The sequence below is a fragment of the Hyla sarda genome, chromosome 5 (assembly GCF_029499605.1).
Source record: "Hyla sarda isolate aHylSar1 chromosome 5, aHylSar1.hap1, whole genome shotgun sequence".
NCBI lineage: Eukaryota > Metazoa > Chordata > Amphibia > Anura > Hylidae > Hyla > Hyla sarda.
In genome coordinates this window covers 34,306,194-34,320,722 of record NC_079193.1, presented here as the reverse complement: position 1 = coordinate 34,320,722, position 14,529 = coordinate 34,306,194, and the positions used below count along the sequence as shown (strand labels likewise).

Genomic DNA, 14,529 nt, shown 5'->3' with positions numbered 1-14,529 from the left:
AAAACCACAGTACAGGCTGATCCAACTTTATGTAATGTCCTTAAAACAAGTCACAATGAGGCTCAGTAGTATGTGTGGCCTCCACATGCCCGTATGACCTCCCTACAATGCCTGGGCATGCTCCTGATGAGGTGGTGGATGGTCTCCTGAGGGATGTCCTTCCAAACCTGGACTAAAGCATCCGCCAACTCCTGGACAGTCTGTGGTGCAACGTGACATTGGGGGATGGAGCGAGACATGATGTCCCAAATGTGCTCAATCAGATTCAGGTCTGGGGAACGGGCGGGTCAGTCCATAGTATCAATGCCTTCCTCTTGAAGGAACTGCTGACACACTCCAGCCACATGAGGTCTAGCATTGTCTTGCATTAGGAGGAACCTAGGGCCAATCGCACTGGCATATGGTCTCACAAGGGGTCTGAGGATCTCATCTCGGTACCTAAAACAGTCAGGCTACCTCTGGCAAGCACAAGGAGGGCTGTGCGGCCCCCCGAAGAAATGCCACCCCACACCATTACTGACCCACTGCCAAACTGGTCATGCTGGAGGATGTTGCAGGCAGCCACTTGTGTGGGTTGTAGACTCCGTCTCATGCTACCACTAGAGTGAAAACACCTCCAGCATTCAAAAGTGACCAAAACATCAGCCAGGAAGCATAGGGACTGAGTAGTTGCCTGTGGTCACCATCTGCAGAACCACTCCTTTCTAGGGGTGTCTTGCTAATTGCCTATAATTTCCACCTGTTGTCTGTTCCATTTGCCCAACAGCATGTGAAATTGATTGTCAATCAGTGTTGCTTCCTGAGTGGACAGCGTGATTTCACAGAAGCGTCATTGACTTGGAGTTACATTGTGTTGGTTAAGTGTTCCCTTTATTTTTTTGAGCAGTGTAGATGAAGGCTGCAGGACAGGATATGGCATTAGGGGCTAATGTAGGTCTGGTGAAACAAGGACGGATTTAAGATCTCTTACAGGAAAAGAAATCTTATTGATTTCCTTCCTCCTAAGTAACAAAGGTTATCTGAGAGGCCATCACTGCTGGGCTGACAATATGGGAGTCTACATCAACACCTTCCTAAAGTATCAGGAAAAGGGTCTCCAAATGTCTCCAGGAGATACTGTATAGTGTTGTCCTTTTCTGTCTTGTGGTTAACAATTCTATTCAGACATTGTTTAAAGGGGCACTCCACTGGAAAACCTTTCCTTTTTTTTAAATCAACTGGTGCTAGAAAGTTAAATTTGTAAATTACTTCTATAAAAAAAATCTTAATCCTTCCAGTACTTATCAGCTTCTGTATGATCCACAGGTAGTTCTCTTTTTGAATTTCCTTTCTGCCTGGCCACAATGTTCTCTGCTGACACCTCTGTCCATTTTAGGAACTGTCCAGAGTAGGAGCAAATCCCCATAGAAAACTTATCCTGCTCTGTACCGTTCCTAAAATGGACAGAGGTGTCAGCAGAGAGCACTGTGGTCAGGCAGAAAAGAAATTCAAAAAGAAAATAACTTCCTCTGGTTCATAACAGCAGCTGATAAGCACTGGAAGGATTAAGATTTTTTAAAAGTAATTTACAAATCTATTTAATTTTCTGGCACCAGTTGATTTAAAAAAAATGTTTTCCAGTGGAGTACCCCTTTAAATGGGCACTGACAGATACAAAAAAATTTTATATGTTTTTACTGATGAATTTAATGTTGTAATATGGTTGTTTGAAAAACTTTGAATATTTAATTAGGAAAACGGCCCATGAAAAACCCACCTCATACCCACTGGGACACTAATCAGTCCTGCAGCAGCATCAGGCTTGTCCATGAGTCATGGACAAGAGATGACTTATGGACAAGGCTGCATTGGCAGACACACCAATCACCTCCCACCAGCACAAGGAGGGACACGCCCCCTCCCACCACACACCAATCACCTCCCACCACCACGAGAAGGGACACCCCCCCTTCCCCTGAAAGGATTTCTAACACTGTGAGCTAATGAAAAGATAGATTTTTTTAATAATAAATATAGGTTATAGAGGCTTACAAATTAGATGTACATGGTCAGGATTAGGTACTGAGTAACATTTCTTGTTATGGTTTTCCTCTGTTCTAGGGCAGATGCCCCCCATAACTGGTGCCACAAAGGGGATGTCACCTGGCCTCGGCCTTTATATGAAGTCCCTTTAGCACTTTATGAAAGTTTTTGAGAAATGTTTTTGTATTTTTGTCACGCCCCCTCCCATGTACTTGCATTGAGGGGGCACGGCCGTGACGTCACGAGTGTGGCGTGACCGTGACATCACGAGCCTCTGCCCCGCCTCGCCAGTCATCCGGCATGGAGCGATGTTAGCTCCGTGCACCGGATGTCTGGAATGCCGCAGCCGAGATCTCAGGGGTCCCTAGCGGCAGGACCACCGCGATCAGACATCTGATCCCCTATCCTTTGGATAGAGGATAAGATGTCTAGTGGTGGAGTATCCCTTTTAAACTGGCAAATTATCATATGGATGAGTGTTCGTAGGGATGTTTGGTCCCAATAATCGACCTTTGTAAAAGGGCCAGTGGTCCACCAATGAACAAGAAAATACTAGTATATTGGCTCATCACAATAAAATCCTTGTTATTAGCTGTGTGACTGATATGACGATGACGATGAAGTTAAAGGGCCGCACAATGAATCGGGCCATATAAAGGCTCTGTAAACAGGAATACATCACAGAGATCAGCACGCCGTATCCTGCACCCCATTGGCCCATCTAAAAGAGCCGTAAGGAAGAACTCTGACAAAATGTTTTATTTTGCCATTATGCCCGGGCTGCCGAGACTAAAAAAATAAGCCTAAGGGTACATTCCCACCTGGCGTATTTGCTGCACCCTTAAATGGGTATTCCCCTGGCCAGGGTTTGAAACATTTAGTTCCGAACATTGTGTGCGCACACTGCGGGGTCGGTCACGCCACGCCTCCTCAATGCAAGTCTATGGGAAGGGGCGTGGAGTTTGCCACGCCCCGACCCATAGCCTTGCATTGAGGGGGAGTGGTGTGACATTACTAGTGGGCATGGCTGACCCCCGCAGCACACATACAGCGTTCGTAACTAAATGTTCCCAACACTGGCCAGTGGAGTACCCCTTTAACTTACCTTCCGTCAATGCCGCTGGAATCGCCCTCCCGTTCTTCAGCCTCGGTCTTCTTTCTGCTCTTGGTGCCTGACATGTCATACTGCGGCTCAGCTAATCGTCTAGCTAACAGTGATGTCCAGCCTCGGCCGGTGATAAGCTACGTGGCGGTGTAATGTAACGGGCCCAGGCACCAGGAAGAAGGCCTGGCCCGTGCCTGTTACATCACACTGCTGCTCAGCTTATCACCGGCTGAGGCTGGACAGTACTGAGCAGGAAGAAGACCGGGGAAGGAGAACGAGAGACTGATTCCAGCAGCATTATGGGAGCAGTGGAAGATGCCGGAGTTCTCCTTTAAGGCACACCACCATACAATGCCACTGTATGGCACCATAATAGAAGATATTCTTCCTTACAAACCATGCTATAAGGGGAGAATATCTTGGTTAAAGGTATTGGATAAAATTGGAGGCATATCAGGGTACCAAAACATATATTGGTCTGTCACTGTCTATAGTATTATAAACGGCACGTGGGGCCCTGTTACAGATTTTGCATTGGGGCCCAGGAGCGTAGTTTTGGGAAAGCTGAGTAAAATCTCTTAAAGGGGTACTCCACTGGTCAGCATTCGTAACATTTAGTTCCGAATGCTGTGTGCGTGCTGCACGGTTTGACCACACCCCATTGTGGTGTCACACCACGCCCCCTCGATGCAAGTTTATGGGAGGGGGCGTGGCAGACTCCTGCAGCGTGCACACAGCATTCGGAGCGCTAGCCTGTGGTGTACATCCTTTAAGAACTTTATTGGCGACCTCGTTGGTTAAGACCAACTTGTGTCACAACTTAGTAGAATACCTACTGAGCAGGTGTGGATAGCGCACAGCGATAAACCTTTTGAGGTAGGTGGGTGCCAGTCCTCAGAGCTTGACCAAGGCAGGTAGATGCAATAAAGTATAGAGATGGAAGACAGCACTCAAGGTAGGGTGTCCAAATAAAGTGAATTGTATTGGTCCAAACACATACAGGTGATGCAACGTTTCGACCTATGCTTGATAAAGGCCTTATTGTAAGGTCGAAACGTCGCACCACCTGTATGGGTTTGGACCAATACAATTTACTTTATTTGGACACCCTACCTTGAGTGCCGACTTCCATCTCTATACTTTATAGCAGAATACCTACTCTATGCCAACAACTGGTCCAGCAGGGCATCATATACTTCTATGGGTTCCATTTTTTTTTTTTCCCGCAGGTTATACAGAGCAGTAATATGACCATGTACCGGCTGCAAACACACGCCGGTTGTCCTTCGGCCAACTTCTCCATTAGCACGGTTTGGCTCAGCTGAACAAATATATTATTTCTATAGATGGATAGAGAGCAGCAGCTGACAACACTTATCTCAAGGAGAACAATTCAAAGATGAAATCCAAACATCCCATTTAGAGATGAGCGAACTTACAGTAAATTCGATTCGTCACGAACTTCTCGGCTCGGCAGTTGATGACTTATCCTGCATAAATTAGTTCAGCCTTCAGGTGCTCCGGTGGGCTGGAAAAGGTGGATACATTCCTAGGAAAGAGTCTCCTAGGACTGTATGCACCTTTTCCAGCCCACGGGAGAACCTGAAAGCTGAACTAATTTATGCAGGAAAAGACATCAACTGCCGAGCCGAGAAGTTCGTGACGAATCGAATTTACTGTAAGTTCGCTCATCTCTAATCCCATTCATGGCTTCTCTAGGTGCAACTAGAACTTTAAAACTCTATTCTAAAACTGTTCATCTTGAAACTTCAACAATCCGAGTGTACAACGCTGCAGAATCTGTGTGCGCTATATAAATAAATAACTTCAGAATAATAATAATAATAATGAGTTTTGAGACAATTGTCTTGTAGAATAATAAATATAATTGTTGTTGTTATTATTATTATTTACCGTATTTTTCGCCCTATAGGACGCACCGGCATATAAGACGCACCCAATTTATAGGTGCAAAATCTAGAAAAAAAAGATTCTGAACCCAACAGTGATCTTCAACCTGCGGGACCTCCAGATGTTGCAAAACTACAACTCTCAGCATGCCCGGACAGCCGTTGGCTGTCCGGGCATGCTGGGAGTTGTAGTTTTGCAACATCTGGAGGTCCGCAGGTTTGAAGACCACTGGTATAGGAGGTAGTACTCACCTGTCCCCGCCGCTCCGGACCCGTCACCGCTCGTCACCGCTGCCCTGGATGTCGCCCTCCATCGCTGTCGCCGTGTCCCGGACGCTCTGGACGTCTTCTTCCCCGTGATCCACGCTCTCCGTCGCCGTCATCACGTCGCCGTCATCACGTCGTTACGCACGCCGCTCCTATTGGATGACGGGACGGCGTGCGCGACGACGTGATGACGTCGAAGGAAAGCGCCGGCCATGCAGGGGATCCCGGCACGGAGCAGACACCGAGGAGGCAGGTAAGGTCCCTCCCGATGCAGCCGGTTTAGTGTCACTTTCCCTTCAGACGCGGCGGTCAGCTTTGATCGCCGCGTCTGAAGGGTTAATACAGGGCATCACCGCGATCGGTGATGTCCTGTATTAGCCGCGGGTCCCGGCCGTTGATGGCCACAGGGACCGCCGCGATAGGTGTGTGTATTCGCCGTATAAGATGCACCGACTTTTTCCCCCCAGTTTTGGGGAAGAAAAAGTGCGTCTTATACGGCGAAAAATACGGTAATATTAATAATATTGTTTGGTTTAATTCCTAAATTATCTATTATAAAAAAGAAGCTTATTCTAAATGCACCAATTATAGTAAGGTTAATAATAGTGAGGAAATGGATATCTGATTAAATCCTATACCAATTAGAATGGTACTTGGAGTTACAAAGGGTGAAAGGTCAAAAGCAAAATATCTGTTAAAATGACCGCTACATGGAAGAAAAGGTGGGAAATTTGGGATTCTAGGTAGGGGAGAGGGAGGAGGTTTTTTTTTCTTTGTTTTTTTCTTTTTTTCTTTATTTATTTTTTTGGGGAGGGGGGATGGGAAGGAAAATAGGGGGGAGGGGGCGGTAGAAAATAAAGTGTAAAAGCGATTGTGTAGTTTTGTATTTCCTGTGAAATTTTTTGTAAGAGCATCTGCTTTATGATGTATGATGTTTTTTTTTGTAAGCATTGAATAAAAAATTTATCAAAATAAATAAATGAATATTAATAATAGCAATAATAATATCAACAATAATAGAAATGATAAAAACAATAATAATAATAATAGTAACAACAACAATTATAATTATTATTCTACAAAAAATAGACTCAAAACCAGATAAATAGGAAATGACCTAGTGGCCTGGCATCGTCATTGCCATATAAATCAGTAGGGTCAAGAAGAAGAAGAAAGGAACATTAAAAACATGTTTGTAGGGGCTGCAGCCAGATGAACTATAATAACCTTGCAAGAATTATCATGACTCAATTCAATAGTCTGGAATAAATGATACGAATGAGATTCAGTATAACATGAAGGGCCACTGCTCTAATGTCCACAGGCGCAGGGTAGGCATGGTGGTTACCCATGATGGCAGGATAAGGAATCCCTTTGGCACTGCCTAAAATGTTTAGCACTTAAATGCAACATCTATTGGGGACCCGCTCCCTAAATCAGTGTATCCCAACCAGTGTGCCTCCAGCTGTTGCAAAACTACAACTCCCAGCATGCCCGGACAGCCGAAGGCTGTCCAGGCATGCTGGGAGGTGTAGTTTTGAAACAGCTGGAGATACCCTGGTTAGGAAATACTGGGATAGATGTAGTTGGTATTTCGCAGCGTCTCCCGCATACATTGCAATCCTGACAGTGAAATCAGTTGTCTGGGCATGCTGGGAGTTGTAGTTTTGCAACAGCTGGAGGCTTGCTGGTTGCAAAACACTGCTATAAAGTATAGATTTAGTAGGCAGAATACAGTGTATCCCAACCAGCATGCCATTATCTGTTGCAAAGCTACAACTCCCAGCATGTCCGGGCATGCTGGGTGTTGTAGTGTTGCAACAGCTGGAAGCAGACTGGTTGCAAAACAATGCTATAGGTACCGATTTACTTGGTAGGATACAATGTTTTCCAACCAGCGTGCCTCCAGCTGTTGCAAAACTACAACTCCCAGCACGTCCTGGCCTGCTGGGAAATACAATGGAATCCTAGCAATGGCTGGTATTTCCCCCCCCCCCCCCCCCCCCCTTCCTCCACAAATTCCTTAAAACACTGACCCATGACATAACTTAAGCCATTAAGTGTAAGAGTTAAAGGGGGTACTCCGGTGGAAAACATTTATTTTTTAAATCGACTGGTGCCCGAAAGTTAAACAGATTTGTAAACGGCTTCTATTAAAAAAAATATTTGTCCTTTTCTTTTTGAATTTCTTTTTTGTCTTGTCCACAGTGCTCTCTGCTGACACCTGATGCCCGTATCAGGAACTGTCCAGAGCAGGAGAAAATCCCCATAGCAAACCTATGCTGCTCTGGACAGTTCCGGACACTGTGGCACTGTGGACAAGACAAAAAAAGAAATTCAAAAAGAAAATAATTTCCTCTGTAGCATACAGCTGCTATTAACTACTGGAAGGATTAAGATTTTTAAATAGAAGTAATTTACAAATCTTTTTAACTTTCTGGCACCAGTTCATTTAAAAAAAGAAGTTTTCCAGCGGAGTACCCCTTTAAAGTTAGGGGCTACTTAACCATGGTAGTAGTCATCCAGCTTTCCCCAGACTCTGTATGGCATATACAATCTACCATAGTGAATCAATTGCGAATTCCGCTCCCTCTTCTATAGTTCTGCGGCGCACGTGTTAGTCTTAAAGGGGTACTCCGGTGAAAAACTTTTTTTTTTTTAAATCATCTGGTGCCAGAAAGTTAAACAGATTTGTAAATTACTTCTATTAAAAAATCTTAATCCTTCCAGTACTTATTAGCTGCTGAATCCTACAGTGGAAATTATTTTCCGTTTGAAACACAGAGCTGTCTGCTGACATCATGAGCACAGTGCTCTCTACTGACACCTCTGTCCATTTTAGGAACTGTCCAGAGTAAAAGGAAATCCCCATAGCAAACATATGCTGTTCTGGACAGTTCCTAAAATGAACAGAGATGTCAGCAGAGAGCACTGTGCTCGTGATGTCAGCAGACAGCTCTGTGTTTCAAAAAGAAAATAATTTACGCTGTAGTATTCAGCAGCTAATAAGTAGAGTAAGGATTAAGATTTTTTAATAGAAGTAATTTACAAATCTGTTTAACTTTCTGGCACCAGTTGATTAAAAAAAAAAAAGTTTTTCACCGGAGTACCCCTTTAACTGCAGTTCCGGAAATTCTGTTCACGAAATCCTCGTTTGTAAACGTAATGCAAAAGTATTTAAAATTAAATAAATAAATGAATAAATACACAAATAATTAAATAAATAAATAAATAAATAAATACAGAATGAAATAAATAAACAAATAAATGAATAAATAAATACAGAATCAAATAAATAAATAAACAAATAAATACATAAATAAATACAGAATCAAATAAATAAATACAGAATCAAATAAATAAAGTATTTGCAGGTGACGTCGTCTATATATCACCATTTGGGGAATTCCTTAAAGAAGGTGAGGAGCTGCTACAATGGATTTTGCTCTTACCTCATCCGAATCCTCGTTGCCATAGAGGTACATTGCTGTAGTCCCCCCTAGCAAAATAAACTAGGAAGCCAGCATTTCCATCAGGCGAAAGACAAAGAGTTTTTGTTGTTGTACAGCTGGAATACTGCGATGTCTCTTTCCCACGCTCAGACCTCTCCCCAAATAAATACTGGTTATAAATATGTATATATCTCTCTATGTATAAGTCAAGGCTGCAGTCAGCACAGTGCAACAGGCTGCGGTGGGCTCAGAGCTGCATTGCCTGGGAAGTATATATCCGTTACTGAGGGATGGGAGGATTTACTTAAGAAAATAATGCAGGGTTCTGGTAAATGAAGGTGGTCACATGGTCTGGGGGGAGACAGTTCATTGGCTGTTCAGGGACTGTTGGAACTTTCACAGACTACTTAGAAGTCTTTTTTTCCAGGGTGATGATAGACTCCAGCAGCAATCACTGAGAACTATATGGATACGGAATTCTCAGCAGAGCTTCTCTTCAGTGTAATATTTGGGGGTTCACCATGTGCCTATTACACAGTAAATAAGCTTCCCTGCACCCCATCAATATAATAACGAGTCAGGTCTAGACTTTGTCTAAGGCGATGTTTTTCAACTTTTTTCAGCTTGGAACACATCAAAATATTTTTTTTTTGACAGTGGGGCACCTACTTCGCCCATGTTTTTTGCCCCGTGTAGGTAGTTTGTTCCCTGTAAGTAGAATCTCCCGTGGTTAGTTTGCCGTAAATACTCGAGTATAAGCCGACCCGAATATAAGCCGAGGCTACTAATTTCACCCCAAAAACCCTGGAAAAGTTATTGACTCGACTATAAGCCTAGGGTGGGAAATACATGATCCCCCCATGTCATCATCCCCCCTGTCATCATCCCCCCCCCCCCCCTTCATCATCACCGCCTGTCAATCCCTTCATCAGTGGTCTTCAACCTGCGGACCTACAGATGTTGCAAAACTGCATCTCCTAGCATGCCGGACAGCCGCATGCTGGGAGTTGTAGTTTTGAAACATCTGGAGGTCCACAGGTTGAAGACCACTGCGGCCTTCTTCATCATCCAGACCCCCCTTTAGTTTTCTACTCACCTCCCCTCGGTGGGAAGGAATGGTGAGCTGGTCTGGGCCATCTATGCTGCAGGGACCATCCGGTGGGGAGGGTTAGTCATTCCGGGCTGTCCATTTTCACCGGGAGGCCCTCTTCTCTGCTCCGGGCCGGCCCCCGACTAGTGACGTTGTATTGATGACGACGCACAGGGACGTCCGTGCGCAGCAGACGTCCGTGATGTCCCTGCGTACGGACGTCCCTGTGCGTCGTCGTCAAGGCAATGTCACTAGTCTGGGACCGGCCGGGAGCAGAGAAGAGGGCCTCCCGGTGAAGATGGACAGCCCGGAATGACTAACCCTCCCCACCGGACGGTCCCTACAACATAGATGGCCCAGACCAGCTCACCCTTTCTTCCCACGGAGGGGAGGTGAGTAGAAAACCAAAGGGGGGTCTGGATGATGACGAAGGCCGCAGTGGTCTTCAACCTGCGGACCTCCAGATGTTTTAAAACTACAACTCCCAGCATGCCCGGACAGCTGATGGCTGTCCGGGCATGCTGGGAGTTGTAGTTTTGCAACATCTGGAGGTCCGCAGGTTGAAGACCACTGAGAAGGGATTTACAGGCGGAGAGTTCACTCGAGTATAAACCGAGGGGGGCGTTTTCAGCACGAAAAAATGTGCTGAAAAACTCGGCTTATACTCGAGTATATACGGTATGTCCTGTAGTTAGTTTATGTCCTGTAGTTAGTTTGCCCCGTGTAGGACCCCTTGTAGGTATTTTTCCCCCTGTAGGTAGTTTGCCCCTGTATGTGTATGGAGGACGCTCCCTCCCCCCCCCCCCCCAAGTAGGTGGCTAGTCCTCTGTATGTAGGACCCCCTGAAGGTAGTTTGCTCCCTGTATGTGGGGCCATCAAAACTTACTCATATACTGTGCCCAGTCTGCGCCCCGTTCTCTGTAAAGATGTCGCTCTGCTCCCCCGTTATACTGCACCAGTGTGCAGCTTCCCTGTCCATATTTAATGCCAATTAAAAATGCATCAAACTACTTATATCCCCATTGGAACACAAGGGAAAGATCTGACGCCATGGATGCCAATTAAAGTGTCCCAAAACAGCAGACTTCCCCATCGGAACACAAGAGTAACATCTGACACATTTCGGCTGCTATGCCTTAGTCATATACGCCAATTAAAATTACAGAAAATGTCTTACTTCCACACTGGAACACAAGAGTAAGATCTGGTGCATTTTTGCTGTTACGTCTTGGTCATATATGACAATTTAAGTTGCATAAAATGGCTTACATTCACATTTGAACACAAGAGTAAGACCTGACAGGTTTTTGCTGTTACACCTTAGTCATGGATGCCAGTTAACCCCTTAAGGACCCAGCCATTTTATACCTTAGGACCCGGCCATTTTTTGCACATCTGACCACTGTTACTTTAAACATTAATAACTCTGGAACGCTTTTAGTTATCATTCTGATTCCGAGATTGTTTTTTCGTGACATATTCTACTTTAACATAGTGGTAAAATTTTGTGGCAACTTGCATCCTTTTTTGGTGAAAAATCCCAAAATTTGATGAAAAATTTGAAAATTTAGCATTTTTCTAACTTTGAAGCTCTTTGCTTGTAAGGAAAATGGATATTCCAAATCATTTTTTTTTATTCGCATATACAATATGTCTACTTTATGTTTGCATCATAAAATTGAAGAGTTTTTACTTTTGGAAGACACCAGAGGGCTTCAAAGTTCAGCAGCAATTTTCCAATTTTTCACAAAATTTCCAAACTCACAATTTTTCAGGGACCAGTTCAGGTTTGAAGTGGATTTGAAGGGTCTTCGTATTAGAAATACCCCACAGATGCCCCCATTATAAAAACTGCATCCCCCAAAGTATTCAAAATTACATTCAGTCAGCGTTTTAACCCTTTAGGTGTTTCACAGGAATAGCAGTAAAGTGAAGGAGAAAATTCACAATCTTCATTTTTTATACTCGCATGTTCTTGTAGACCCAATTTTTGAATTTTTACAAAGGGTAAAAGGAGAAAATGTATACTTCTATTTGTAGCCCAATTTCTCTCGAGTAAGGACATACATCATATTTCTATGTAAAGTGTTCGGCGGGCTCAGTAGAGGGCTCAGAAGCGAAGGAGCGACAAGGGGATTTTGGAGAAATGGTTTTTAGGGGGAATGTTGCATTTAGGAAGCCCCTATGGTGCCAGAACAGCAAAAAACAAAACAAAAAAAAACACATTGCATACCATTTTGGAAACTAGACCCCTTGAGGAACGTAACAAGGAATAAAGTGAGCCTTAATACCCCACAGGTGTTTCACGACTTTTGCATATGTAAAAAAATAAAATAAAAATTTCACTAAAATGTGTGTTTCCCCCCAAATTTCACATTTTTGCAAGCGTTAATAGCAGGAAATACCCCCCAAAATTTGTAACCCCATCTCTTCTGAGTATGGAGTTACCCCATAAGTTGACCTGAAGTGCACTACGGGCGAACTACAATGCTCAGAAGAGAAGGAGTCATATTTGGCTTTTTGAGAGCAAATTTTGCTCGGGGGCATGTCGCATTTAGGAAGCCCCTATGGTGCCAGAGCAGCAAAATAACCCCCACATGGCATACTATTTTGGAAACTAGACCCCTTGAGGAACGTAACAAGGGGTACAGTGAGCATTTACCCCCCACTGGTGTCTGTCAGATCTTTGGAAAAGTGGGCTGTACAAAAATTTTTATGTGCACAGCCCACTGTTCCAAAGATCTGTCAGACACCAGTGGGGTGTAAATTCTCACTGCACCCCTCATTACATTCCGTGAGGGGTGTAGTTTCCGAAATAGGGTCACATGTGTTTTTTTTTTTTTTTTTTGCGTTTGTCAAAACCGCTGTAACAATCAGCCACCCCTGTGCAAATCACCTCAAATGTACATAGTGCACTCTACCTTCTGGGCCTTGTTGTGCGCCCCCAGAGCACTTTGCGCCCACATATGGGGTATCTCCGTAGTCAGGAGAAATTGCATTACAAATTTTGGGGGGCTTTTTTCCCTTTTACCTCTTGTCAAAATGAAAAGTATAGGGCAACACCAGCATGTTAGTGTAAAAAATTTATTTTTTTACACTAACATGCTGGTGTAGACCCCAACTTCACCTTTTCATAAGGGGTGAAAGGAGAAAAAGCCACCCAAAATTTGTTAGGCAATTTCTCCCGAGTACGGCGATACCCCATATGTGGCCCTAAACTGTTGCCTTGAAATACGACAGGGCTCCAAAGTGAGAGAGCACCATGCGCATTTGAGGCCTGAATTAGGGATTTGCATAGGGGTGGACATAGGGGTATTCTACACCAGTGATTCCCAAACAGGGTGCCTCCACCTGTTGCAAAACTCCTAGCATACTTGGACAGTCAACGACTGTCCGGCAATACTGGGAGTTGTTGTTTTGCAACAGCTGGAGGCTCCATTTTGGAAAGAGTGGCGTACCAGACGTTTTTCATTTTTATTGGGGAGGGGAGGGGGGCTGTGTAGGGGTATGTGTATATGTAGTGTTTTTTTACCTTTTATTTTGTGTTAGTGTAGTGTAGTGTTTTTAGGGTACAGTCACACGAGTGGGGGATTACAGCGAGTTTCCCGCTGCGAGTTTGAGCTGCCGCGCAAAATTTGCTGCATCGCAAACTTGCAGCCTGATACTCACTGTATCGCAAGGGCGATTTCCCTCGCGATTTGCGATGATCGCCGACATGGGGGGCCTACATGGCCCTCCTCGGCGTTTGCCCTGGATGCTTCAGCAGGCATCCGCTTCCGATCTCTGCCCGGCGCGCGGCAGGGACCGGAAAACGCCATGACGTACTCATACGTCATGGGTCCTTAAAGCCCAGGGTGCGGAGACGTATGCATGCGTCATGGGTCCTTAAGAGGTTAAAGTTGCAGAAAAATCAACACAGCTTACATCCATATGAGAATACAAAAGTAAGATCTGAAGCGTTTCATTTGTCATATATGCCAACTATGGCTAAGGCCTAATAGCTGAAACACGTCAAATCTTATTCTTGTGTTCTAAAGTGGATGTAAGATGTTTTATGCAACATTAATTTAAAAAAAAAAAAAAAACTGCAAATAATTTTCATTGTGCTGGACATTCCATATTTTTTTTTCAAATACTAGAGATGACTTACAGTGGGGAAAAAAAGTATTTAGTCAGCCACCAATTGTGCAGGTTCTCCCACTTAAAAAGATGAGAGAGGCCTGTAATTTTCCTCATAGGTATACCTCAACTATGAGAGACATAATGAGAAAAAAAATCCATAAAATCACATTGTCTGATTTTTAAAGAATTTATGCAAATTATGGTGGGAAACAAGTATTTGGTCAATAGCAAAAGTTAATCTCAATACTTTGTTATATTCCCTTTGTTGGCAATGACAGAGGTCAAATGTTTTCTGTAAGTCTTCACAAGGTTTTCACACACTTTTGCTGGTATTTTGGCCCATTCCTCCATGCAGATCTCCTCTAGAGCAGTGATGTTTTGGGGCTGTCGCTGGGCAACACGGACTTTCAACTCCCTCCAAAGGTTTTCTATGGGGTTGAGATCTGGAGACTGGCTAGGCCACTCCAGGACCTTGAAATGCTTCTTACGAAGCCACTCCTTCGTTGCCCAGGCGGTGTGTTTGGGATCATTGTCATGCTAAAAGACCCAGCCATGTTTCAT

The 14,529-nt window shown here is 44.2% G+C and overlaps 1 protein-coding gene across 6 annotated transcripts in view; it reads right to left on the bottom strand.

Annotated features, from left to right (window-relative positions):
- Nucleotides 1–14,529, bottom strand: part of CACNB2 (calcium voltage-gated channel auxiliary subunit beta 2) — a 324,896-nt gene that overhangs the window by 145,476 nt on the left and 164,891 nt on the right. Inside the window, exon 1 of one of the 6 annotated variants that reach the window (XM_056519218.1) lies at nucleotides 8,757–9,014. The exons of the other annotated variants lie outside the window; for them this stretch is intronic. Coding sequence (XP_056375193.1) covers nucleotides 8,757–8,789 — 33 coding nt within the window. The 5' untranslated portion in view covers nucleotides 8,790–9,014. Of the gene's footprint in view, nucleotides 1–8,756; nucleotides 9,015–14,529 lie in introns of those variants that run through there. 6 annotated transcript variants of the gene reach the window in all.